Below are 27214 nucleotides of genomic sequence, written 5' to 3' on the forward strand. Positions count from 1 at the left end.
GTTTGATAACATTCTGTCCAGTAGTTTTCATTTTATGGCCATTTCAAAGTGAAACTTTAATTATAAACACACAGTATATATAGAGGGTGTAACAAAACTAATGGTCACAACTGTAAGAGGTGATAGACCTTACCAAAACAAACAACTTTTACCATGCAATGTGGGATCTGAAAGCAAACAGCAAGCCAAGAGAGGGTGCTTTCTCTGGAGTGGATGAAACGTCTCCTTTTGCAGAACCCATCATTCAATTTCTATTTGTTGCTAGAGATGCAGCAATATTCGAATGCAGAGAAGGCTGATATGCACATTATGTACGAGGCTGCAAACGGCAATGCTGCAGAAGCAGTAAGATTTTATCAGGAGCTGCATTGGGCCCGTCCCTTGGCCTCCCAGATCTCCCGATCTGTCCTGCCTAGATCTTTTTCTCTGGGGCTAAAAAGTGTCATTTACGAGATGCCCATTGAGTCACCAGAGAACATTGATGCCCGAATTAGCATCGCAGCTGCAGACGTTTGTGAAATTCCAGGAACCTTCCAATGTATGTGTAATTCACTCCATCGCAGATGTAAAGCCTGTAGTACAGCTGGTAGTTGCTCATTTGGGCCTTTGTTGTGAAGTTTTCAATAATAAAGATTCTTTGTCCTTTATTATTCATCTTTATTGTATTTTCCATTTTCACCAAGCAAATGCCCTCTTGAAGCTTGCTATTTGCTTTCTGACCCCACATTGCATAGTAAAAGTTGTTTGTTTTGGCAAGGTTTATAACCCCTTACAGTTGTGATCATTAGTTTTGTTACACCCTGTATTTGTGTAAACTGTTTTTAATACAGACAGATATCCTGCAAAATGTCTCTCCAGTAGAGTCTCCTAGCTTTTAATACTTGAATTTCATAGGACATGATACCTCTTGATAAATTTTTAGTAAATGTTTATATAGGAAAAAATGATTTTTAAAACTCAATATGTTTTTAACAAGACTATGTGCAGGAAAATTATACATTCCAAATACAATTGATAGAACATCAGAATCAGTTGTAGACATTTTGAAAAGCATGCCTCCAATTTTCTTCAAGCTTCAAGTCTCTACGTCACTTAATGAATATCAATCCATTATAAGAAATTGCCTTTTGTCTTAGACTAAGTAAGCAAAATACTCAAATGTTCAAACCTCTCCTTTTCATTCAAGGCCTGTTCTAGACACAACAAAAGCCTGTTATTGTGTAAGTACAAAACTTCAATATCAAAGATTGTTAAGACATCATTAAGTTTAATTCCAGTTCCTTATTGCTTTCAATATTCCTGGATATCCTTTCAGTTACAGAAGTTCCATTTTATCTACAGTATTTTATTCTAATAAATTTCCATGTCATATCATATAATACCTCATAGTAATATTTATGGTACAATACAATATTCAGACTAAGTTTTAAAACTACCATTTCAGAATGTAGAACACTTAGCATTTTACATCCTAAAATGATAGTTTGTTGCTTATATACAGTATATGTTTTAATCTTTTATGGTTACATTTTAGGAAATTGCCGGTTGGAGTGTCTTCTAATAAATTTTAATAAAATTTAGTTAATAATTATGTTAAAAGTATATAAACTCTATAACACTTTTAGTAAATACTACAAATTTAATATATTCGACCCCCCTATAACACTGTTGATTTTTCCGTTTTATATGAATTCCATGTTGTAGAAGTCACTTAGATTTTACAAATACGTGAGCCGTTCACAGCCCGGCACACGTATTTGTAAAATCTAAGTGACTTGTACAACATGGAATTCATATAAAACGGAAAAATCAACAGTGTTATAGGGGGGTCGACTGTAATCAGAATTAATAGCAACAAATGTACTATTTTATAGTAGTTTATAACAAATATGCAAATTTTTACTAGTGAAACGGTCGCGGAGGAAGATGGCGCTATTACATTTAAGAATAAATTCTAGAATTTTCGAAAATGGGAGAATTAAACGTAAATATTCAAAACATTATAGCAGAATTTAAACGTTTATGTGATAATGTTTGGCCTACACAAAAGATTTGTAGGCCTAATCCCGTCGGCACGCGCGTGCTCCGTCAAACAGAAATTACGCGCGCTCGGTCAATTAGGCACCAATTTAAAAAATTAATTAATAAACATTTAGCGTCGAAAAACGGGTAATTTTACTTTAATCCAGTTCTATGATATATTTGTAGTCGAATTTATTCAAAAAATTTTAATTTTGTTATAGTTTTGTTGATTTTAATTTTTTAATATTAAAAGGTAGTATAAATTACAAAGTGTCGTGTTTCATCTTCGCTCCCGTTAAGTTTATTGTCCTAGACACGCGCCGATGTTTGTTTTTACTTCTACTGGTGTTTCCGCTTTTATTTCACCCTCGTCCATTTTGGTTACAGACGATGGGCAGACGGACGTCACGTGATCGCTTACCTCACTTTTTACCACAGAAATTACCTTACCTTGAAAGTTTTATTTTTTTCTCGATTTTAATTAACTAACTTTTTTTTGATAGATTCTCATATATGTGTGTTTTCTAAAGTTGTAGATATTTTTTTTATTAAGTTTTACTCATTTATGTTTTTTTATTCGAATTTTATATATAAAATATAAGAAAATTCAAAAATTAATTAAATGTTATCAGAAATTCTAAACTATAAGTACGATGTGTTTTACAGTAATATTGCGAACAGATGTAGTCAATTATTTTGTAAACATATTTATTTTAATTTTTATAAATTATTTAATTTGATGCAACGTGACGCACTCAGAATCGATCAATTACCGTCGCGCGTTATGTAAGATGGCGGCGGGACCCGATTCAATTACTTTTTTATTCCGGATGTTAATTAGAGAGTGTTATTTTAATCCATTTAGCGATATTTTAAGTAGTTATATAAGTAGAGATGACGAAGAGTTTTGTCAGATAGAAAATAATGATTTGATTACAGATAGGCATATTTCAGATAATAAAATAACATGTCTGCTTCAAGAAAAAGAAATTGATAATGCAGACACTGACTGCGAATCAGGATATTCAGATGATGAAAAATCCGATAAGAATATAATCACAACAAAACGAAAACAAGAAATTCTTAACTTACATAAGAAACACCCATAATGGAAATTACACACATTACAGTGGAAAGGAGCTAAAGAATTAAAACGTTTTAGTGATTTATATCAGGGCTGTGGAGTCGCGTAAAAATCTACCGACTCCGACTTTTCCTTACCAATCCGACTCCGACTCCGGCTAAAACACTAAAACTCCACAGCCCTGCCAGGGCTGTGGAGTAGCGTAAAAATCTACCGACTCCAACTCCGACTTTTCCTTACCATCCGACTCCGACTCCGACTCCGGCTAAAACACTAAAACTCCACGACTCCGACTTTTCCTTACCATCCGACTCCGACTCCGGCTAAAACACCAAAACTCCACGACTCCGACTCCACAGCCCTGATTTATATAAATGGAAAAAACAATTTAAATCTCGAAAGATTATAAAACTTGTAAATAAAACAGTAGTAGTGAACGAAAAGGATATTTTAGTAAAAGCTGAGCAATTTCAAACAACAGTAAAAAATTTATTGCCATCTTATTCGCGTAACTTCATATTCAATATGGATCAGTGTGGTTTTTCATATGAAATGATTTTACCAAGAACACTTTCATATAAAGGAGAAAAAAATATTATTTTCTCCTTTATTATTTGCACATTCTCCAAGTAATAAAGTTACACGTTCCTACACCGTTCAACATTTAATTAATGCTAACAGACAAGTTGTAGGTAATGCATTTATTTGCTTAGAAGAGGCTCATGGAACCTTTGGACCTAGAGTTCAAACATCGCTGTTCAATGCCCCAAACATAACTGTTACAGCTAGCTCATCTGGCAAATTATCTACAGCAATTATTACAAACTATGTAAAAGATGTATTATCTCCAAATATGACAGAAAACTATTAATTAATAATTGACTCATGGAGTGGACAAACAAATATTAATACAGTATTTCAAACATCTACAAATCAAAATTCATGCGAAATATTAATTATTCCCCCAAAGTGTACATCTATATGCCAACCTTTAGATGTTGGATTTCATAGACAATTAAAACTTTTAGCTAAAGGAATTTTAAATGTAAATACATAAGAATCTCATTTTAACAGATTTCTCAGAATAATAGATTTCTTTCCCAGGCCTGCCAAATCAATGTAATTTTACCTCCATTTAATGGAATCATTACTTCGAATAACAGTTTTTCTTTCTAGTCCCATCTATTGTAAACTGTGCATTTTTTCAATGTTTAGTTAATATTTGGGTGTTTTTGGGAATTTGTAGAGTTCATTGATTCTCTTGTTACATCTGCTATATGTAAACTTGAAGAAATTATGAAGTCAGCAGGCTGATCTGATTGAGGAGGAGCCATCTGGTAAACATTTTGACATTAGTCCAAGTGTAGTGCCAGAATTTAGAAGGCCATTGAGTATTTGCAAGTTATAAAGACCTTCCTGACAAGTTTCAGCATAGACAAACAGGCTCTACATGACATTGCTCTTATCAAGTGGTTGCTGTATTCAATAGGCAGAAAAATGTCATCTAAACAAATCATGATTGAATTTTTTTAACAAATTTAAAGTCAAATGCTAATGACCTTATGTAATTTGCCTCTTTTTTGTGCTTACAGATATATAGCTTCATTGTACACACAGTATAATGTATGATCTTGTTACATACATGTTCTTATAGAATAAAGAATAGAGATCTCAAGAGATTGAATAATTTCAAGTACAGATCTCTCTTATATGTAAGGAGTTAAATAAGATACTTCCCTGGATGTGTGGGAAATCCATTGTTTGCAATATAACAGTTTCTTGGAACAACAGATTATTTTTGGTGGCCTTAACTTTAAAAAGTAATTCATCATCTATTAATTATGTTAACATTATAAATTCTCATTACCTTAGTAACAAACACTTATTGAATTTATTAAAGGATATGTAAGCAGTAACACTAAATTCTGTATAGTATCCTTATTAGAAGTTGTATAGGAACTCTTTTTATCTTTAATGTGCAGTGAACAGCAATGAAATGTTATGATTCTGCACATTTTATATCAAAATATTATTATATAAATGCAGAATAAAAATGAAAATAATCAAATTAGTTCAAAATACTAAACCTACTGTAATAAACTATCATGAATAAATTGATAAGATTGCACTGAATTTTGTGATAAAAATCACTAAATTGCACAATTATACTAAAATATACACACAATGTTAGAAATGTGTGTATATTTTAGTTTCTGAAGAAAACAGAAACATGTTGAACCCTACTTCCCACTTTTACTAGCATGACTTCAAATTTTTCATAAATGTAATTTGAAAGCATATATATATTATTGGGTAATAAACTCTTCATAGCAAACTGTGTGAGTGATAACTCCTAAAGAATGATAGTGTGTATTGGTGCAAATATTGTAAAATAAACTAATTGAAAGCGCAAGAAGCATATTTATTGAAAATTTGTAATACCAAGATTCTTTGATTTGGATATTACAATGCCTTACAATTCTGACAAATGCCAGAGGCTAATGACCTCTGGGGCTGGCTAATACAGTGCTAGTTATACAAGAAATGCATAATTTTAAAAATACATTAGAAATGTCTTTCGTATAAAAATTTTAAGCATAATACATTATATTCAAACCACATTAATATCACATTATATTCAAATTAACTTAATTACTTAGTGTTATAATTTTGAGATTTTTCTGGAAGGGCCAAATTATGCTTCCTGTTACAACATGTATTAAAATATCATTTGTTATAGCAGGAATTCAGATAATGCTGTTTTACTGTATTTTAGAATAAATGAAGTTCACTCATTCTTTATGTATATTTTTAATTAGGTATAATTTGATGTACAAATGAACTATTCAAAATTGCATAGATAGAAATATTTTAATTAATGGATAATATGATGTAACTGACATATCATTATATTTAATATGAAACAAGTAATACACATTTGAATACATAAATGTTATTACAAGAAAAATAAGATTCATCAATCAAAATATATCTGTGATTAAAATAAAATATTTTCAAATTTCTTACAAAATATTTATACAAAGTTATTGAATATAAAATTTTATCCTCATTTTCTTATTGAATGTATTATTTCTTGTTTTGAAAAGATTCTATTGGAGAATTTTTTAAAATAAAATGCTTTTCAAGTCAAAGAATAGTAGTCTACTTGCAGTGACATTTAAAAATATGGAAAAGATAAAATACCAAATATTTCTGGAATGCAACTTGCTTATGTTATTCAATAAAGAAAGCAAAAATGAAAATTACTTAGTTATTTAAGAAAAGTATTAGAAAGTTCTGGAAATAAGCTAATTATTACAAAAAAAACTAAAAATAAAAATATGACAATTACAGTCTAAAAAAATAGTTTCACTAACAAGGGGACCTTACCGTCTCAGAAATTCAGTTTGGGATGAGACTTCGCAGATTAGTAGTATACCTCAAGGGTGTCCACCCAGAAGAATTGTAAATTGCACTAGCCAGAAGATTCCAAGAAAAAGGGCTCTAAAGTTTTAATCGCAGCTCATATACTGGTTGATTTTACACTATGGCAGTGCGGCGAAATGGCTGATTCTGTAGCAAACTTGCTTGCAACGCGGGCAATCCATGTTCAATCCTAGTCTTGGCCAACCTTTTTCATTTTTTGTTTTAAAAATTATAACAACTTTTAAATAAAGTTAATGACCTAAAAATATTATCAATTAAATCATAAATAATTTCATTTTATTTATGAAATGACTGATACAGCTGATAAAATATTATCTTTAATTCACATTTTAATTAGCTGTAACAGTCATTTCATAAATAAAATAAAATTATTTATGATTTAATTCATAATGTTTTTAGGTCATTAACTTTTAAAGTTGTTATAATTTAAAAAAAAAAAAAAAGTTAGCCAAAGCTAGGATCGAACATAGATCGCCTGCATTGTAAACAAGTTTGCTATAAACTAAGCCATTTCGCTGTGTTACAATAGTATAAAATCGACCAGTATACAAGCTGTGCTTAAAACTTTAGAGTCCTTTTTCTCGAATCTTCTGGCTAGTGCACTTTACAATTCTTCTGGGTGGACATCCTTGAGGTATACTACTANCAAGTTTGCTATAAACTAAGCCATTTCGCTGTGTTACAATAGTATAAAATCGACCAGTATACAAGCTGTGCTTAAAACTTTAGAGTCCTTTTTCTCGAATCTTCTGGCTAGTGCACTTTACAATTCTTCTGGGTGGACATCCTTGAGGTATACTACTAACCTGCGAAGTCTCATCCCAAACTGAATTTCCGAGACTGTAACCTTGTAAGTTCACTTATAAAAAACAATCATCAAATAATTATAACTTCTGAATACTTAAAATGCAAATATACACTTATTCCTTGAAAAAAAGCACTTGTTTTAAATGAAAAACATATGTAAATGAATGAAGTCAAGTGTCACATACAAACTTGAAGATGTTTTCAGCTCATGTATTATTACAATTTAGTTAATATAGTTTTAAGTTTAACATATGCATGTACAGTACATATACAACACAATAGTTTTTCAAGATTTTATCAGTTATAGTTTCTTTATAAATGATATCTTTTAATATTTAATTTGTTGTTAAATGCAGAGTCTGCAAATAATACATTTCTTGAGAAAATCCAAAAAATAATGAGCAATTATTTATTGTAAAATAGTCACAATGCACAGTCTGCAATTTTTCATTACAATGTTCTCATTTTTTTAGTGTTGTCTTGCTCCTGCACATCATAGTTTTCCTATTAGCAATAGTTATGACAATCATCTAACTCTGTTCAAGGGAAAATTTTCAAATTGGAAGTTCATATATAGTTAAATCTGGACCTCCTTTCCCTAGCTTTCCATATCTGGTCTCAACTTTCCTAACTACCTAACTCCATTCTCTAGATTAAGGAAGGACAGACAGACAAACAACAGTAGGAATTTATATCTCTGCAATTTTTTCAATTGCAGCCCAACTAGATTACAAAATTCTTTTCTATACTAATAGAAAATTTTTCATAAAATTAACCACTATTTCAATCTGCAAAACCAAATATGATCTATTTGGTTTATAGAATATGAACATTATCACAACACTAAAGGAATTACTTGATATTTAATGTTATCATTTGATTTTTCATCTTTTTACCTATTTCATTTCCTTAAAAAATTGTGTATGTAGATATACATACACATTTATCAAGTTTTATTTCTTTAAAAAAATGCTTTTTTATTCTATCAACAATTTAAATTATTTCATCATTTAAAATACAAGATAGATTAAGATTTTTAAATAAAAGACTTTCATTATGAAATCTTAAAGCATAACTATTTAACATTTTGTATATAATGAAATTTAGGTAAAAAAATATTAAAAAATAATTACAAATAAAATTCATAATTTCAATATTTAGTGGTAAAATTTATATATAAGCAGATACCAATTATAACAAATTGTTTCATTTGACATTTAGTTAATGAAATAAATAAGTATGTAATCTTCTACTTGTACTCAATAATAAATGTAATTATTTTATACAAAAAGATGTATCAAATAAAATTCATTAAATTATCTGAAATCATCACATATTTTCAGGTCTTATCATTAAATAATTTTTATTTCAAGTTTTTCATTATTAAAATAAATTGTAAATCATATCCTTGTACATTAGATATTGAAAATATTTTATTATACTCTCATTAATTTGAAATGTATTGAAATTATCTATCTTGGAATAGAAACACTTTTCACGAACTTTTTTTAGTATGTTTTTTCACATTCAGATAAATAAGCAAACCGACAATTCCCAATTCAATCAATATGATGACAATTAAGATAAGTTTGTCGGTAATCACTCTTCGATACATAGATCTCAAGATTTTCCTACTTCGCGACATATTTACATCCGTGGCGTCTAATCTTTCTCTCGTGCGTAGAAGTGCTTCTCTCTGCGTATCCAATTCGCTAATAACGGTAACACCAACGGCATCAGTTTCCGCCGCAATCTGATGAGTTCTTTCTATTCCTCTGCTAGTGTTGGTGAGCGTTTCATTAATTTGCAAAACTTTAGATCTCTCTCCAAAATCTGCAGGTCCCGCAGCTTGCGCTCTTTGCCCAAATAATTCTTTACGCGACGAATTATTCGACAAAACGTTCAATTTATTGTTGGCTCGCTCTAGATCACTTTTATATTGTCTGATTCTATGATTAACTTGTTGTCTGTAAGAAATAGGAGCACTGTCACTTTCTGTCTGTATTTCTTTCAGCACGGAATCAGCTTCATCTATTTCTCTTTCCACTTCTCTCAAAAGAACCTTTTTCGATTCACCTACAGATTTCTGAAGATATTCCAATTTCTGAAATATCTTTTCTAAAGCTGAAACTAAGTCTTCTTGCAAATTCTCTAATTTTTCCGAAGACATTTTCTTCGTTTAATAAACATCTACTTCCGATTTCGACATGTCATATGACTTCGGCTTGAAATCCCTCTATCGGTTGTTAAACTCTAGTACGTTAATAAATTTAATCGTAAAATTTAAAATTCTTAATATTTTATTATTAACATAATTTAAAATTATATTAATAAATTAAAGTCCGATTAGTTTCTAATTAGATATTTTTTGAACGCTCAAGTTGAAAATTATTTGTTGGCTTTTCGGATTTTAATAACTGGCGTTATGATGTTATACATATTTAACCGCGACTAATGAAAGCATTAAAAGCTAGCTGGGACGGCAATTTAAAGTAATGTTGTTTCAATACAAGTTATGTTAAAAATTATCGAATTTAGACGAAAATAATTATCTAAGTTATCTTAGATTTAACTTGCAATGGTGCAAAGTACTGTACATTTTTGTAATCGAATAATGTAAAAAAGAAAAAGGAAAATGTTGTTTGTTAAGTTATGGCAACGCAACACTTGGACGATCTGCCTAGGGCAGGGGTCGGCAACCTGCGGCTCGCGAGCCACATGCGGCTCTTTGGATGTGAAGCTGCGGCTCTTTAGTTCCATACGCAAATATTATTTATTTTATCGAAAAAAACATTTAAAAATCGTTCTGAATCGATTAACGAGGATTCGGCACCGATTCTATCTCTCAGCCACTTGTACTCGCTTTTCATCGCACCCCTCTCCCGTGACACGCGTCGTCACTGTCGTCAGTCCGTCGGAAGCTCTCGAATGACGCCGTCGTCGGATGTTTCTATGAGGTTTAATTTGCTTTCGACGCAAGACAATTTTGAATAAATAGATTAGTTTTTTTTTATCAAAAACTTTATTTATGCGAGTACTATTTATTGTTGGCAAGAAAAAATTTTGTGGCTCTTTAAAAACTTTGAAATTTTGTAAATTGTAATTTTTGGCTCTTCCGACTCAAAAGGTTGCCGACCCCTGGCCTAGGGGGATGTCTTCCGGGAGGTCTTTTTAAGGAAACTGGCCCCTATTTAGGCTTTAAAGACGTGGAGAAAACCCAGAAAACTCCACGTGGCCAGCCCGTCCGAGCGAGGCGCGAACCCACGACCGAAATTTGATACACAGTTAGGGTACGTCATGGAAACGCACACTAACTTGTAAGAAGGGATTTTTCGAAATTCCCCAGCGGGGGGAGAGGGAGAGCATTAAGGCTTAACCGGAAAAACGGCTTCTACTGTATTATTTTAGATGCGATCTTTTGTTTTAAACAACATTTAGTCTTCATTAAGGACTTAGGTGTATTAAATTGATAACATTTCAAACATTGTTATAAATATTTTTATATATTTCGATTTTTTAACCAAATGTTTGAACCGTTTTAAATTCGAATTTGTTATTGCATATTGGTTCGATTATAGAACGATTGTAAACGTTCCAGAAAATTGATCAAATTGAAAACAGTTCGTTTGATTCTCAGCAATTCTCATTCTCAGCGGTAGGTGTTACATAACAATTACTATGGTTATTGAAATATTGAATGTAAATGGGGTTTGCTTGCAAAACATCCGCGGGCGAAGTCGCGGGTAACAGCTAGTCTATATATATAAAAATGAATGTATGTTGTCTGTCTGTGTGTCTGTCCTTCATGCATTATCACACCGTTTATCCGATTGCCATGAAACTTTGGGAAGTTGTTAAATATACTCCCGCGAAGGTTTCTGGCATAGTACATTTATCCTACGATAGATGGCGCGCGTGTATACGAGCATTTCACTGTGTGTTCGATCGATTTCAAATTGTGAAGACTATTTTCCCCCTCTAAAAAATATCTCTATATATGCATTTATTATTTACGATATTTGTAATAATTTTTGTTTAATCACTTTATTTCAACTTTTTTTTGCTAATTATGTATTCGCTCGAACTTCGTTAAAACCTTAACTGTATACCGAACAACAACCGAAGTTGTAGAAGGAAATTCGCCTATTTTACCGATCTAGGGATCCCCCTTTTCCAAATTTTTATATCGACTCAAAATAATTTAAAAAGACAAATTACAATAAAACGGTTTATTATCCAACTATCAGAAATTTCACAACATGCCAAGGAAGAGAAGAAGGAGCAATTAAATAATTAAAATTGTAAAGGATTAAAAAAATATATATAAAAATAGGGAATATCGTACTTCTGACAATCGCTGCAATTGTGTGGGCTAAATTTAAAGAATCCGTGCTTCTCGCATGGACAACTGTATGTGGCCAGCTTACGCGTCGGAAAACCTGATTTATTCGTGTACGCACCAGACGGAAAAACAAAAAATATCGTGTATCCACAAGCACTCCAATAAATAAATAGAATTGAAACGACACTTTGAAATGTTTTCCAGATGAAAATGAATAATAATAATAAGTTTCAATAAAAATGATAAAATGTAAATTTAATTTTATCATAACGAGTTTGCTTGAATTTCGTTTCTTCTGAGATCACAGCAATGCGCGACGGTTAAGCTAGTTAATTATTGTAACGTTATTTTTCTATTTAGTTTTTAAAAAATTATAATAATGATACTTAATGCAATTATTTTTTTATAACAAAGTTAAATTGAAAAATCAAATTTATATGAAGATATTTTATTTGTATCATGTTTATAAATGTGAATAAACAATATACAATAATAAATAAATTTATTGCATATTTTATTTGAGTTACATATTAATTCTATTTTAACTATGTTACAGTTGTGTAATCCAATTTCTACAAAATTATATAATTTGTGATTTTAAAAATAGTTTATTTAGGAACTTTTTAATAAAAATGCAGCACCACATTGCAACCAATGATCTTTTGAATTTCCACAAGGAACATCTAAACAAGTTACAATTCGTTCTCTTTCCTGAGTAAAGTACACTGGTAACGATATAACAGTCTCTTGGTAAGGAGAAAAATCCTATTAAAATATAAATGATTATTATTATATGTTTTTATAACTGTATAAATTAAATTATTGTCCATATTATAAAAAAATTAAATAAAATAGTCACAATGTTCTTGTCAAAATTGTAAATACTTTTAATATCATCTCTTTTCTCTATTGTTAATATTCCAGACAATATTTGAAGATTTATAGTAAATATCTGACAAACTTTTTTATTCAATTTGGAATTGAAATTATTGCTAAAGAAAATTCACTAATTCACAAAATGTTATATGTTGTTTACATAGCTGCGAACCATCAGCATTTTGTATGTTCTGTCAGTGGACAGGCCACGTTTCCCTTTTGTAAGCATTTAAAAAAATTGATATTATCAAATAAACACTTTATTTAATGAGTCTAACACCAATATATACATAGAAGATATTCTATGAATTTTATTATGAACAACTGAAACAAACTAGAACAAATTTCTCAGATTCCTTCAATTGGGAAAGAACCAAGATTAATATTTTTTTTTTTTAGTATATGTCTCTTTAATCCTAATCAGTAAAACACGGTAGACTTTCTCTCAACAGATAGCTGAGAGAAAGTCTACCATGCTTTACTGATTCGGATTAAAGAGACATATACTCAAACTACGTATTCATCAGCTACCACACCTGATATTGAGATTAATATTTTTATATATGTATGAGAATTTTAGCTCAAATCTGATAATTTTAAATGGCAGATGAAATAAATTATGGTTGACTCATCAGTGGAAGGAAAATGAGGCTATGCCAAAATTAGTGAGCAGTGCTACAGTTTCTCTGCCCAAAAAAGAAGGAACATTTGATTCATCACTTAAGAATATATAGGTATGAACTTTCTCAAGAAAAGAACCATGATTGGCCTTACTATTTTACAAAGATTACAAATCTTTGTAAAATAGGCTAATGATGGTTTTACCACACAGCATTGCAAGGTCTCTCCTACATTGCTGTATGGAATATGGCAAAAGGAAAAGATATTCAGTATGGTAAGAAAAAGACAGAGATAGGAAATAAACAACCAGAAAAATTATTGTCCTTAATAATTGCAGTGAAAATCAATAAACTCACTGATAGCAACTGTCATAAGTACATTGTACAGTAACAAAAGAAATTATTAACAAAGCAAAACATTGCACAAAGCTGCAATGTTTTGCTTTGTTAATAACAGGAGACACTCATCATGCAATATCAAGATTCATGATGCATCAAGATGAACACATCATAAATATAGGTGTAGATTTATGATATGTCCTGTAAAATATTTGACTTTTCTTAAATTGTGAAAGTATAAAGCTATTGCCATACTCTTAACAGTGTTTATGGCAATAGCTTTATAAGATATTATATGCAGCAGAGATAACAGTTCATTTTGTTTATTAAAGGTATTTAATATAAGCATTGTGCCATATCAATGTTAATAAAGAATTTTCTTGCTTTTTATGCTATCAGCATTTTTCTATCAATGTCCCAGCCATTCCCCATTCTAAAGGTTGGCAAGTATGTCATTAGACTTGGCTTCTAAAAGTGAGAAATGAGGTAAGGAAAAGAGCTGGTGTAGATTGGTTCAAGAGAGGGACTTGGATAGAGGAAATGAGTTTATTTGAGGAGAAGACCTAGGTAGGATTGTGGAGATGTGCTTATATTTGGTATATTTGAACCTAGAGGAAATTACTAAATATAGTGATCTTGTGAGAGTTCTTGTGTCAGTAAGTACAATTAAGAAATGAACTCCTTTGTCAAAGCAAGAGAGCAACTCTTACATTTTTGATGACTTTATTCTCTGACTTTTAGGTTATGTGATTATTTTTAATGCCTTTTATCTGTACATTGTGTTTAAGGTCTTTTGAAAAGACAAAATTAAGAAGTAAATGCATGAAATTTCATTAATAGACTAACAGAATGTGCACAGAGTATGAATTAAAATATTATTTTTACAAGTTTAAGAAGAAAAACTTTTTTCTTCTTAAACTTACTGTTCTGTAATTATAACTTGTATCATTAATCCCATTACAACAAGGCTAATAGATTGAAATTTCTAGAAATCAATTTCTGATAATAAAAAAGAGGGTTTAGGATGGTATGTGAATTTTCTCATTATGTAAATCTGATGATTACATAATGAGAAAAAATTCATCAGACAGTAATTAGCAATTTGACTATTAATGGCAATACATACATTGTTCCTATTTAGTCTCTGAAGTCAAAACACAAACCAGACAGATCTTTTTGACTTTTGGTACATAAGAAGACACTTAGAATTTTAAAGTTCATTTTCCAACTCATAAAGTCAATACAGCCATAAATGAGAATTATCTTCATTTGATTACTTTGCTATCAACTGCTCTATAAACGAAGAAAATTTTAAAGACAAGTATATTATTGTCCTAATAATTTTAGTTCTGATTTTTAATGTTTATAAATTTCTTTCTTTCTTTCAACAAACTTCCTTAATAATTGTTTATATCTAGAATCAAATTTGTGAGAATATTTTATCTCTTGCAGAAATGTTTTTTTTTTTTTCACTTCTGCAAAAATAGAAAAAGGGGAAAATTTGAGTTGAAAGTCTTGAAGAAACCTAGCGTTATTCTTTTTATTCTTACTTAATAAGACTAGTTTCTATATAATATTTTAAACTTCATTTTATTATATTTACAATTAAATTTGTTTGTTTGAATTTTAAACTGAAAATACTCCTTGTAATAACAATTTGAGATCAAATCTTATCTTTATATAACTCATTGAAGAGCATTTTTAAAATTACTTAGAAGTAAAAAATAAATCAATAATAAAACTTCAATTTCAGTGTATATATTATATATATATATATATTTATGAATGGCCATAGGGATACAGCTTCATAAAATCAGTAGCCGATGATGTCTGTCCTGTCCCAACCTTTAAGACTTCATATCTCTCATGGCTCTTGACCTTTGATACTTCATAGAGTTCCATGAATTTTAGTGTCACCTTTTGTCATGGTTCCAGTTGAGTCCTTTTGATGGCAACCAGATCCCTTTACAATATTGTGTGACTGGTCTGCACTTTTTATTGTGAGCTCATCAAGTTTTGTCTTGAATCTTTAGGATATTTTCGTTTGCAACTGATCTTGCTATTCATTGTAGAGTTGCATGACTTCTCGCTTGATAATTGAGGCAATACTGGCATCCTAATATCAAAATAAGGCTCAAACGTTGTCATTTCAATACTTCTCTGGTACAGTACATGCTATTGAGACTTATCTGGATCTTGTAAACATGATTGTACCAATGTTCAAGTTTATCTAGCAAAGCTTTTGTTAACACAGGAACAATAACACTGTTGATTCATTCCACTTGTCCATTTCCCCATGGAATTGCAGTGATGATTGACAGGTGCTCATCCCTTTAGTGCAATACTCCTTAAAAGGCATCAGATCTGAAGGATCCTCCTTTATTGGTAACAATGCAATATGGATTTCCAAAAATCTTTTGCTGTGTCCCAGACAATTGATTACCTCCACAGTATTCAGTGGTTCATCAAAGCATCAATCACAAAGAACAAATACTTGTACAAGGGTAGGCTGAAAAGTAATGCTCACATGCTTGTAGAACACGAACAAAAACAAACAGCAAGATCGGGCAAAAAGTATATTAAAGTACAATTCTTAAGCTTCAGAATCATATATTTATTTTTCAACATAGTCACCAGTAAGGCTAACACATTTCTCCCAACATGTAACAAGTTTTTTCATTCTGTCACTGAAAAATTCTTCTGACTTTTCTCGAATCCAGGACTTGACAGCTGCCTTCACCTCATCGTCTGAGGTGTAATGATTATCCTTGAGGTTGCTCTTGAGTAGAGGAAAAAAAAATAAAAATCGCAAGGCACAAGATCAGGGGAATAAGGAGGGCATGGAATCAGTTCAAACTTCCGGTTTTGCAGAACCTCTCCAGTTGCGAGCTAGGTGTGAGGACAAGTGTTGTCATGTTGCAAGATTATTGGCGCCAGGTTTCCTCTAACACAACAAATAATCATCTGGTGCAAAAAATCTCCATCCTCACACACACACACGCATGCAGGCATATTATTTGAAAGATTGTAAATTGTTAAATCTTTTCAACAGAATATTTAAATCTATTTATTATTTTTAATCATTTCATATGATCTAACATTATAATACTTTAACAGTGAAACAATTATGCTTAAAATTAACATTTTCAACTTTCTTCGTGAAAAAATAAATAATAATTTAAAGATCAAATATCCTATTCAAGCATTTGTAATATGTTCAGTCAAAAATGTTTCTTTTATTCTTTGATGTAACCTGAAGATGATCCATAAATTAAGTTGAAAATGTTAACAGTAAAATATTTATGCTCATAATTAAGATGTTATTGTTAAACTTAGTAATATCTTTATTTCTTGAAATGATTAAAACAAAAATTATATAAATTATCATTAATAATTTCAATTATTATATATTTCTTTTCTAACATGCAACTATTTGAAATATAGTAAACTCTCAATTGTTATGGATTGTTGTTAATTGTTTGGTTGAACACAACAGTTTACAATATAAAAATTTGTGTGATATTATGGACCAATGCAGCAGTCCCCTAGGGCCACTTCCTGTTCACATTTACGGACTTGTCTGTTGCACTGCAGCAAATGAAGTTAAAGCAGTATAGCGAAGTCTTGGAAAACACACCAACAAAAAATACATAGTAATAATTTTAAATGAAAAGATCGCTATAATAGAAGAAATCAGTGATGGCAAGTCAAACTGATTTTGCTCAAGATAAAGGATAAATTGAATAAACATAAATATAGATAAATACAGATAAATTGAATAAACAAACTGTTGCTGAAATATGGAAAAAAAAGCTTGTATCTTCTGTTTCATCTCAAGAAGGATTCAGTGAAAGAAATATACGTTACAGTAAATCAATCAAAAATTTGTGAAAACATTATTCATGATTGCAATTTTTTAATAATTTCATTAATCTTATTTTAAAAAATTGTTTAATTAAATTAAGCTCCAAACAATAACTTGATTCTAACAAATTTCTTTTTATGATAAAAGCTGTTAGTGTTTTTGACTATTTTTATGTTTCTAAAATAATATATTAATGAGTGTAAAGTTATTGAATAAACCAGCTTATTAATTTGATAATTGAGTTTATATAATATATTACAGTATAAGACTGATCAGCTAGTTTTAATAATTTTAAATATCTAATATGCAGGAGATAAATATATTCAATAAAATGTGGAATTCCAAACATTTGATAATTCTACATTTTACATATATTTTTCTGTTATGATCAAAAACTTCAAAATGAAAAATAAGCCTGAAGAAAATCATTTTCATTTGAAGAATTAAAGCTTACTGATTTAAAAAGGTGGTTGTAAGTAATTTTCTAATTGCTAAGCAAGTTTATGTTTGTGAAAATGCTCCTGACTGGGTTTTTCATAATATTGCTTCATTGTCATACTGGATAAAAGCAGGATCAAAACCAGAAATACAGACAAAGATAAGTTTTTGTTTGTTTTTATCCAGAATTAAAACTACAGGTAACCCCCATATAGCACAGCACTTCTATAGCACGGATTCACTCTAACATGGTTCGAGAATTGGTACCACCCCCGTATAACACGGTACTGTTATAGCACGGATTTACTCTGACACGGTTCGAAAATTGGGTAAAACCCTCATACAACATGAAATGTAATAAATTTTTACATACTTAAGTAATAATAGTTCACGAAAATTATTATTTTCGTGAACTATTAGTACTTAAGTATGTAAATTTTCTTTTCTCGCCTTTTGTCGATACACATGGTCCTTCTTGAAACTTGTTTCAACATTGCCAGATCACGACGCTTCTGCTTCTGATGTTGCCAGATGTTTTTCCCTTCTTTCATACTTGCTTTATTCTTCATAAGTGCTTAGCACCATATGAGGAAATTTATAAAGATCTTTTAACTAGAAGCAAGCTATCTAAAATTACGTACATTTTGCAAAAGGTAAAGCATGGATCTGAAGATAATGCAGAAAAATGCTCAGAGGATAAGGATAACTTGCCGTTTTCTTTTTGACAAGTTATCCTTGGTTAATAGTGCTTTTAGTGATAACGAAGAAAACATTATTTAATTTATATTAATATGTACCACTTAAATATCTTTATTAAAATTTTCTTATCTTAATTATGAAAATATAATAGCATGTTTTTTAATTTTTGGAACCTAACCCTCCTTTTCGTACTAGTTGTTTGTTTCGCATAACACGGATTCACATAACACGGCATTTTTTTGGAACGTAACTATCGTGTTATACGGGAGTTACCTGTACTTTGTATATTTTTATGCACACTCAGTATACTGTGCCTATGTTATTTTTTTCTTTTATCCTTGTTTCTTATTTTGTGCTTCTCACCCGTTTTTACTTTACTATATTATATCAAAGGATATGGCTGTGCTTCATTGTTCAAAGATTGTTAATTTTCAGTTTTAATTGTTTGTGCTTAAAATCAACAGTACTACATTTAATTTTAAATTAAGAGATGGTTACCATTAACATGTTCATAATCATAATCATTTAATATTAATACAGTAGTAGAAAAGAATCCATAGCAGATGTCAGTTTTAGAATATATAATGGACAAGTCTATTAAAATGATATAATGACTGATTTGGTCCAATATAATGAAATTATGGATAGCTGGTTCCTGAGGGTCCATTATATTTAGAGTTTACTGTATTTAAAATGTTAAATTAGTTTTGGAAATTAATTATATTTATTTTTATTGCTATATTTTTTACCTTAGGTATCCATGCAACAAAACATGGTGGTACTGCAGTAATGCTCGGTGAATCACGCTTACAATCAGTCAAATGAATTCCATCAAATAAACATCCCACCAGTTGTAATCCTGTTATTTTTAGACACATTTTTGAACCAGAAACAGGTCCATTCCAATTGCTGACAAATTTTAAATAATCCATGGACTGTTTTATTTCTCTAAAAATAAAAAACAAAATTATGAAGAAGTTTATAATTTTTATGCAGATAGATTAGGAAGAGAGTTTGTTGATATACAAAATTTGTTTTATATCAACAGAAACAAAATTCACCATTTTTCAATATAATATGGATAGAATCAATTATCTGAACATTTGTGAGACTTTCTATATCAAGTAAATATAAAATTTGATGGTTGAATCTAAAATAGTATTTATCTTTTTAAATGAACCATCTTTGAACAATAAAAAGGAGTGAAAATTGCTGAAAATATAGTTTGAGTCTCATTTCTAGCAATTATCCTTCCCTTTTATTGGTAAATTGGATATTTGAAAAATCTACTCACACAATTCAACAACAATTCAATCACAAATTTGTAATCTCATATTAACATGATATCAAACAATGGCTTATATAGTTTAATGAATTATTAATAGAAATCCACTAAAAACTGTTTTCTCACAAAATTGAATGAAAATGAAACTTGCACAAAATCATTCTATTGAATTGAAACTCAGCTGAAGTATCCTTTCATCATCTGTAGAATGTCAATATGGTCAATCATGTTATCATATATAGTATACATACACACTGTATCATGGAATCCTAATATAAAGGTGTAATGAAACACCATGCTGGTATTTTAAAGAGAGATTCTAGGGTCAAAAATAAATTTAAAATCCTCTATGAATATTTTTCAAATTTGCTTTGTTTTCAAAGTCTGGCCTGCCAAAAAGATACATTGTTTGTTTCCACTTCTGTAATACCAATATGAATTACCAAACTGAAGCTTTATTTTAAATGTAAAAAATGTTTTTTGAAAACATGCAAATTGAACTTGTTTTAAAACACATATTGGGCTCCAGTTATTTTTATAAGTAATAGATGTCTGCATCCATAAATGACATTTTGAGCAGTTCTTATAAATTAATCTGTTTAATTCTTGTAAAAAAATGAAATGTTGTTCATATTAAACTTACATTGAGAAACTCTTGCTTTCCAATTATTATTATTATTATTTACTGAATATATTTTATAAAAAAGGAACCAAATCTATTCCTACCAGAATGGAAGTACAAAGAATAGGTACTCTCTGTATACCTTTGTTTTTTCCTGCCAGAGGTAGAATGGAATACAGAGTGCACTCCCATTGAGCTACTCTCACACAATAAATCTTGAATTTCTTTTTTTTTCCCTATAGATACTGATAATCATGATTGACATACCTTCAACACTTTCCCTTGTCAATCAGGGTTAACAATTAACACTTTCAAAAAAGTCCTAATTCACTGCACAACATAATAAGTGCAACTTCTCAAGTGGCTTAGCCATGAGATCTGCAACCTATCTTTCTGTTGGGACTTGTTTGATATCCAATCTTCCCTAACTCAGTTTTTCATGAATGAAAAAAATACTTTAGGTCTGTGTTTTGTGCAATGATGGAACTCTGGATTCTGTGCATGTTTGACAGCTGCATGATTATCTACTTGCAAAATTGGCACACATTTCAGTTTCACTATTTCTTTAAACAGTCTACTCATCCAAATAACTTGGCTATGTGCTACTTGCCAATTGAGTTTCCAATTGCTGTCAATTTACATTGATCTCTATGACAAATGTTTAAACATGCATGGACTGTAGCCACATGTGCTTTAAATGCTTCTTGATGTTTTTGTCAGTTTTGGCATTGGACATGCTTATTCTCCCCAGAATCTGCATGATTTAAGCTGCTTTAGACAGAATGTTAGAAGCAGGTCACCACATTTGTGTTTTTGAGTGAAGCCAAAACAGAAAAATCTAAGCCATTGATCTAAGTTTCATTTTCTTAAAAAGTACCTAGTTATATTATTTTGACAATACTACAAACTTATTATTTTTCATTAATGTATAAAAAGAAAAAATTAATACCTAACTTACCGAGCAGTTTCTTGTCGAAATGCATTGAGGAATGTGTCTGGATGAAAAAGTTCAGATAAATCTAATGTTTCATTAATTAAAGATCCAGTTTCAGCTAACTTTAACCATTTTTGAATTGCTAAAGCTCTGCTCATAACACCTCTTAAATAATGTAAAGGATCTTCTGGACCATCCCATTTCTTTTGCCAGGAGCTAGGTGTCTAAATAGTTTAATATTGAAAATATTAAATTTGCTTTATATAATTTCAATTTGAAAAATATAATAAAATTTTATTTAAAATTTTACACTAATAATTTTAATTTTACAATAAAATGGAAATAGCTAAAACAAATATTATCTAGATTAGAAGCATTCATTATTTGTCATTCCAATAAAATTTTGTTATGATATAAATAAAATTACATTAAACATTCAATACTTTTAAATTCTATATTTTTCTGCCAAGTTTAACACTTCCCCGATCACACAAATGAAAAGTTTCTCTGAATTCTTATAATATAATTTAAAAAGACCATTATATTTTTTAGAAATTTTATTGTAAATGTATGATATGAAAGAAAAGACAAAAATATGCAGAATAATAAGTTACTGAAATATCAGTTAAAAATTATCATAAAACATTTAGCTTTGATACATATAATAGACTCATTAATTCAAACTTGGATAATTCAAATATTCTTTCAATTTAAACTGGACACTAGTCCCAGTCTGATTCCTATTTAAATTAATGTAAAATTCTCTCATTTATTTGAAGTTGTGCCACTACCTGTTTATTTGAATCAAGGGCACATGTTAGTAGATTAACATCTTCCCATTTTTAAATTTAAAGATCAAATTTAACAATTTTAATTAATTTAATTTTTTAATACATTTCAAATCATTATTTAAAATTTAATAGTAAATTATTCAATGGGATCAGTTATATAGTTATTTTTATTCATTTTAACTAAATATTTATAAAAATTTTTAAAAGATAAAATATAGAATATAGTCTCTGAGCTAAAACACTCAATGGCATCAATTCTGAGGTAACGAATTATGACATTAAACAGTTAACAATAAAAAGACTATCTTACTTTTTCTTATCCATATGCATTTTATCTTCTTTCTCCTGCCTCATCAGTGGAATGTAAAGCACCAATGTAAAACAATGCTTGTTTTACCTTGGTGCTTTTATACCATACAAAACTATCCAGCATGCATCTAATGACATTCCACTATTTAAATTTATATTATTTACATATTTTAGTACACTGAAGTATTCTTTAACTTAATCATGATTGACATATTTTCAACATCATCAGTATCTATATGAAGAAAACAATAAAAAGACTATTTTACTTTAACTGTTTAATGTCATAATTCATTACCTTGGAATTGGTACTGATTGAGTAGTTTAGCCTGGAGACTGTATTCTATATTTTACTTCTTAAAAATTCTTAGAAATATAGTTATTTTTATTCATTTCAAATCATGATTAGGACTGTTTTTGCTCACCCTGTGGTGCTTGCTTGTCGACTTTACAATGATTTTTTTTCTTTATTCATTGAATGCACTACTATACCTTGTGTTTTCTCATTGATTAAATGTTATTATGCTTGCCATGTGGTGTTAATGTGTTAAAATAATTTTCTCTTTGTCCTGTAGCATCCAGAAATGGTCTTTTTAATTCAAACTGTTTAAGGCCATCCCTCTGAGTTTGAATTAATAAGAGTCTACTATACAATAAAAATAATCTGTTATTTTAATACATAAATATATATGAAACTATAATTTCAAATTTAAATGTCAAATTTAAATGCCATTCCATGCTGTTAATTTGAATATGTATAAATGATATTGTTTATCACTAAACACCAACGATATGCCGAAAATCTATCGGGCTAGTATTAGGCTAATTACTAAATGAATTATGTAATCAATTTGGCACTAGAGGTAGGTGTTAGGCGCCATCTCTTATTAATATTAATAAGAGATGGCGCCTAACGCCTACCTCTAGTGCCAAATTGATTACATAATTCATTTAGTAATTAGCATAATACTAGCCCGATAGATTTTCGGCATATTGTTGGTGTTTAGTTATGTTATATATCGGGTTTAGCGATGTTTGTTTATTGTTTATCACATTCATTTTTTCTTAAACAAAACAGTTGCAAACATTATATTAGGGCTTCTTATACACAAGCAACCAAATATTTAAAACTAATCTATTTAAATTTTTTTACAACAAAATTATATCATTGAAAATTACCATTATTACCATAAATATTAACTAAAATGCATTTTGGAACATCAGATTGAAATTTGATATAAAAAAAGAAAACTCTAGAAATAAAAACTACTACATGAATTTTTAAAGTGTTCTAAAGTATATTTGTATTTTAAATATATCAGTTTAAAATTGTAATTGAGAAGTATAAAAATGTAAGTAATATACAGAAAATCTTGTTAGTTCAAAATTCAAGGGATGAAATAATCATGACTTTTCAAATTATTGAGTTTTGAATTATATGAGAATTACATATTTCTGTACAATATGTCAAATGCCATGTAACTGATGTAATTTATTAAGCAAACAGAATACATCTACATATAGAGAAGTAATAATAATTAATTATTAATAATAATAATATAAATAAACTGCAGGTAAGTAGTATGTGTCCAGTGAGAACCTCACAGGTTGCCAGCTAGACTTTATAAAAAGTAAAGCAGAATTCCTTGAAATGTAGTCCAAATTATTTTTAAAGTGACCCAAAAAATAAGTCACCAAAATGTAGTAGAGCCTTAGAAATATCTCAATCTGCTACTTGTAACCCAATCTTGCAATCCTTGAAACCAGCTATATTTTATAATGAGAGAAAGAGAAAGAAAGAGACTAGTCTAAATGTGTTACTGTGAAAGCAAAGCATTATTGACCAGATTAGAGTTTTTCTTTATCTATTGTTCTATTATACCAGCAATTTGATCTAAATGAAGGATTTAACATATGCATATCACGGTTTGGACAAAACTTTCACTTTGAATTACAAATTAGCCATATTTCAAACTAACCAAATTTCTAAACATGTAAATCTAACATAATGCATAAAACAATATTTTAAAAAATTTCATTTGAATCAATAAAAATTTACATTACAACCTCATGACATAATAGTGATGCAGCCAATTGCTGAATTTCTTTTGTGAGCAAAAGAGTTCCTCTAATAACTTTGCTAAGTCCTGCTAATGAAGCATGAATGAACTGCACTAGTTGAATTCCATTGTAATATTCTAACTGGACAAAAGAATTCAATGGGGAATATTTTCCATCATGTTCAGTTGGTGGTTTTACATTTAGTTGTATAAGTTGAGCACCCTAAGAAAGAAAGTTAAGAATAAGAACATGCACATTATATTTTTCAATAAAATGATATCAAAATTAAGAAACATTTATGATAGAGCAGTGAATCTTCTTTATTGAATGCTCTATCTGTTAACTGCCTTATATTTAAGTTCAATAACAATTCTAATTAGTAATATTATATATAACCAAAACATATATTAAATTCATAGTTAAAAATGTAATATCTATTTACTTATAAAGATATTGGCATTTATAATAATTAATTCCAAAGATTGAATTTGTTACCTGATTAAGTTTCTTCCATAAATTCAAAATGGGAGATAATTCAGTATTCCAACGATTAATATCAAATGTATTTTCCACTTCTGATGGTCTCATCAACAATTTTAATTGTTGTATAACTTGATTACTAGATATCCTTTGAATTGATCGTTCAATGTTTGCTGGTAGTCCAAAGTATTGAGGACTATCTTCTTCAGGCATTTGATAAATAGCCCTTACATATTCCTAATTAATGAAAGTAAAAATTAATTTTAACTTAAAATAAAACTTTATAGAAACAATAAATAATTTAAAAATAAACTTAAGTAGAAATAGATCTTATGATATGAAAGTTAAAGATTTTTGTATTTCTGAAAATAGTGTGCATCTTAGATTCAATGTAGTATGTCATAACTAATGACCTCTAGTGCCAAACATCCTATTTCTCTGACACCACTTCCATTGTGTCATTTTAATGATTTTATTAGACCAATATCTGTAGCAAAAAAATATGTAAGATGTCAATAGCTCAATTTCATTAGTCTATTACAAAAACTCCCAGAAAAAGTTGTGCAACACACTTTCATTTAATGTTGCATTTCTGATGCTTTAAATGGCATCAAGTGATTGCATGTGGGAAAGATGTGAACATTGAATTCAGTTCTGCTTAGTATAGTTTTAGTAAACTAAAACTAAATGTTTATAGTAACTAAAAATAATACTCAGAACATGACTAAAACAACATTAATGATGATTCAGATGAGCCTAACACAGCAAGTGAAGAGATTTTGATACCACAGAAGACAATGAAATATAGCCTACTTTACTTGCAATAAATTTATATCTGTAATCCATTAAAGTGTCTTGAGTTGTCTACTTAAAAAAAATTGTGGGCAAACAAGTACAAATTAAGGTATGCCCTAGATTCAAGTAAATAGGATATATTTTCTACCATTTATATATTCTCTATCTGAAAGATAACAAAGAAAAATGAATTTAGATATTTATATTATTTAATACTGACAAATATAATATTGATTTGCAACTGAAAATTTTATTTAAACAAATGTATGCTTATGAATCAAGATAACTTAGATATGAGCAATTACAGTGCACAAAATATAGTTGAAAACATATTAAAATGTTTGTGGTCATCAATGATTGCAAACTTTCTTCAGCTTCATTAAGCGATAAATTATTTAAGTGGCATTCAATAATTTTGTTGATTAACCTATGTATTGTTACAGATACAGAATGATTTATTAGTTTGTATTTGTATTAGGATAAGAAAGCCTTCTTGATAAAATAGGAAATTTTATTCCTCAAATATGTTAGACTCAATATATATTAGAATTACAGTAATAATAATATATTTTGCTCTAATATAATTATATATTGATAAAGTCCATAGTCTTTATCCTATTAAATGAATATAAGTTAAATAACATAAAAAATTGTTTAAATTTATATTTTAAGTTGAGAATCAAAAGAATATCTAAATTGAATAATACAACTAAAATAATAAAAAAAAATTCTATGTAATACATTTATAAAAAAAAATTCTATGTAATACATTTGTTTTACACTTAATGGTGTTTGGAAAATTGCACAACAGAAAAAACTTAAGATAATCATTTATAATCATACTTAAAAGCATATGAAAACATATTTTTATATGTAAATTCACATTCTTCACCAACTCTTCAGTCCTGTTTAAATCAAAGTACCTGACTTCAACTCATAGAATTTCAGAAGATCTAACTCAGACTCTTGCCTCTAAATAACACTTTAAATAAAATATATTTTGATTATATTAACCCAGAAAGACATTTCATCACTACCAAGTGAATCATCACGCATTCCTATTGAAATTGAAAGTATTTACAGCAGGGGTGTCCAACCTTTTTGTTTTTCTGGGCCGCATTTGGAAGAAGTCAAGGAGTTTTGGGCCACAAGTATATATAATATATACTCGTGGCCCAATATACAAGTATATTTAAAAATTAACACGTCTAGATTATAATAATAAGTACTGTATTAAAACTTTATCAAGAAAAAAGGATATTTTAAAAAATTACTTCTACAGACACTTTCAATTTTTACTTAGAAATAGATAAATTCATTTATTATAAAAGAGACTAAAGAAAATTTATTTGAAAAACACAAATATTTGTTTTATTTGGGTCTCTAATTAATAAAAAGCGA

The 27214-nt window shown here is 29.3% G+C and overlaps 2 protein-coding genes across 2 annotated transcripts in view; both read right to left on the bottom strand.

Annotated features, from left to right (window-relative positions):
• Positions 1-8576: 8576 nt before the first annotated feature.
• LOC111613470 (vesicle transport through interaction with t-SNAREs homolog 1B-like) lies at positions 8577-9598 on the bottom strand. The gene has a single exon (XM_023354825.1). It carries the CDS (start codon positions 9528-9530, stop codon positions 8856-8858), a length of 675 nt encoding a protein of 224 aa, XP_023210593.1. The 5' UTR covers positions 9531-9598; the 3' UTR covers positions 8577-8855.
• Positions 9599-12214: 2616 nt separating this feature from the next.
• LOC111613469 (cytoplasmic dynein 2 heavy chain 1-like) overlaps positions 12215-27214 on the bottom strand; it is a 31996-nt gene continuing 16996 nt past the window's right edge. Inside the window, exons 10-14 of the mRNA XM_023354824.1 lie at positions 25034-25255; positions 24545-24760; positions 21405-21604; positions 19289-19487; positions 12215-12467 (exon numbers count right to left, since the gene is read on the bottom strand). Coding sequence (XP_023210592.1) covers positions 12315-12467; positions 19289-19487; positions 21405-21604; positions 24545-24760; positions 25034-25255 — 990 coding nt within the window. The 3' untranslated portion in view covers positions 12215-12314. The remainder of the gene's footprint in view (positions 12468-19288; positions 19488-21404; positions 21605-24544; positions 24761-25033; positions 25256-27214) is intronic.

The sequence above is a fragment of the Centruroides sculpturatus genome, unplaced genomic scaffold (genome assembly GCF_000671375.1).
Source record: "Centruroides sculpturatus isolate CEXI.00-Female unplaced genomic scaffold, Cexi_2.0 scaffold1791, whole genome shotgun sequence".
Classification (NCBI taxonomy): domain Eukaryota; kingdom Metazoa; phylum Arthropoda; class Arachnida; order Scorpiones; family Buthidae; genus Centruroides; species Centruroides sculpturatus.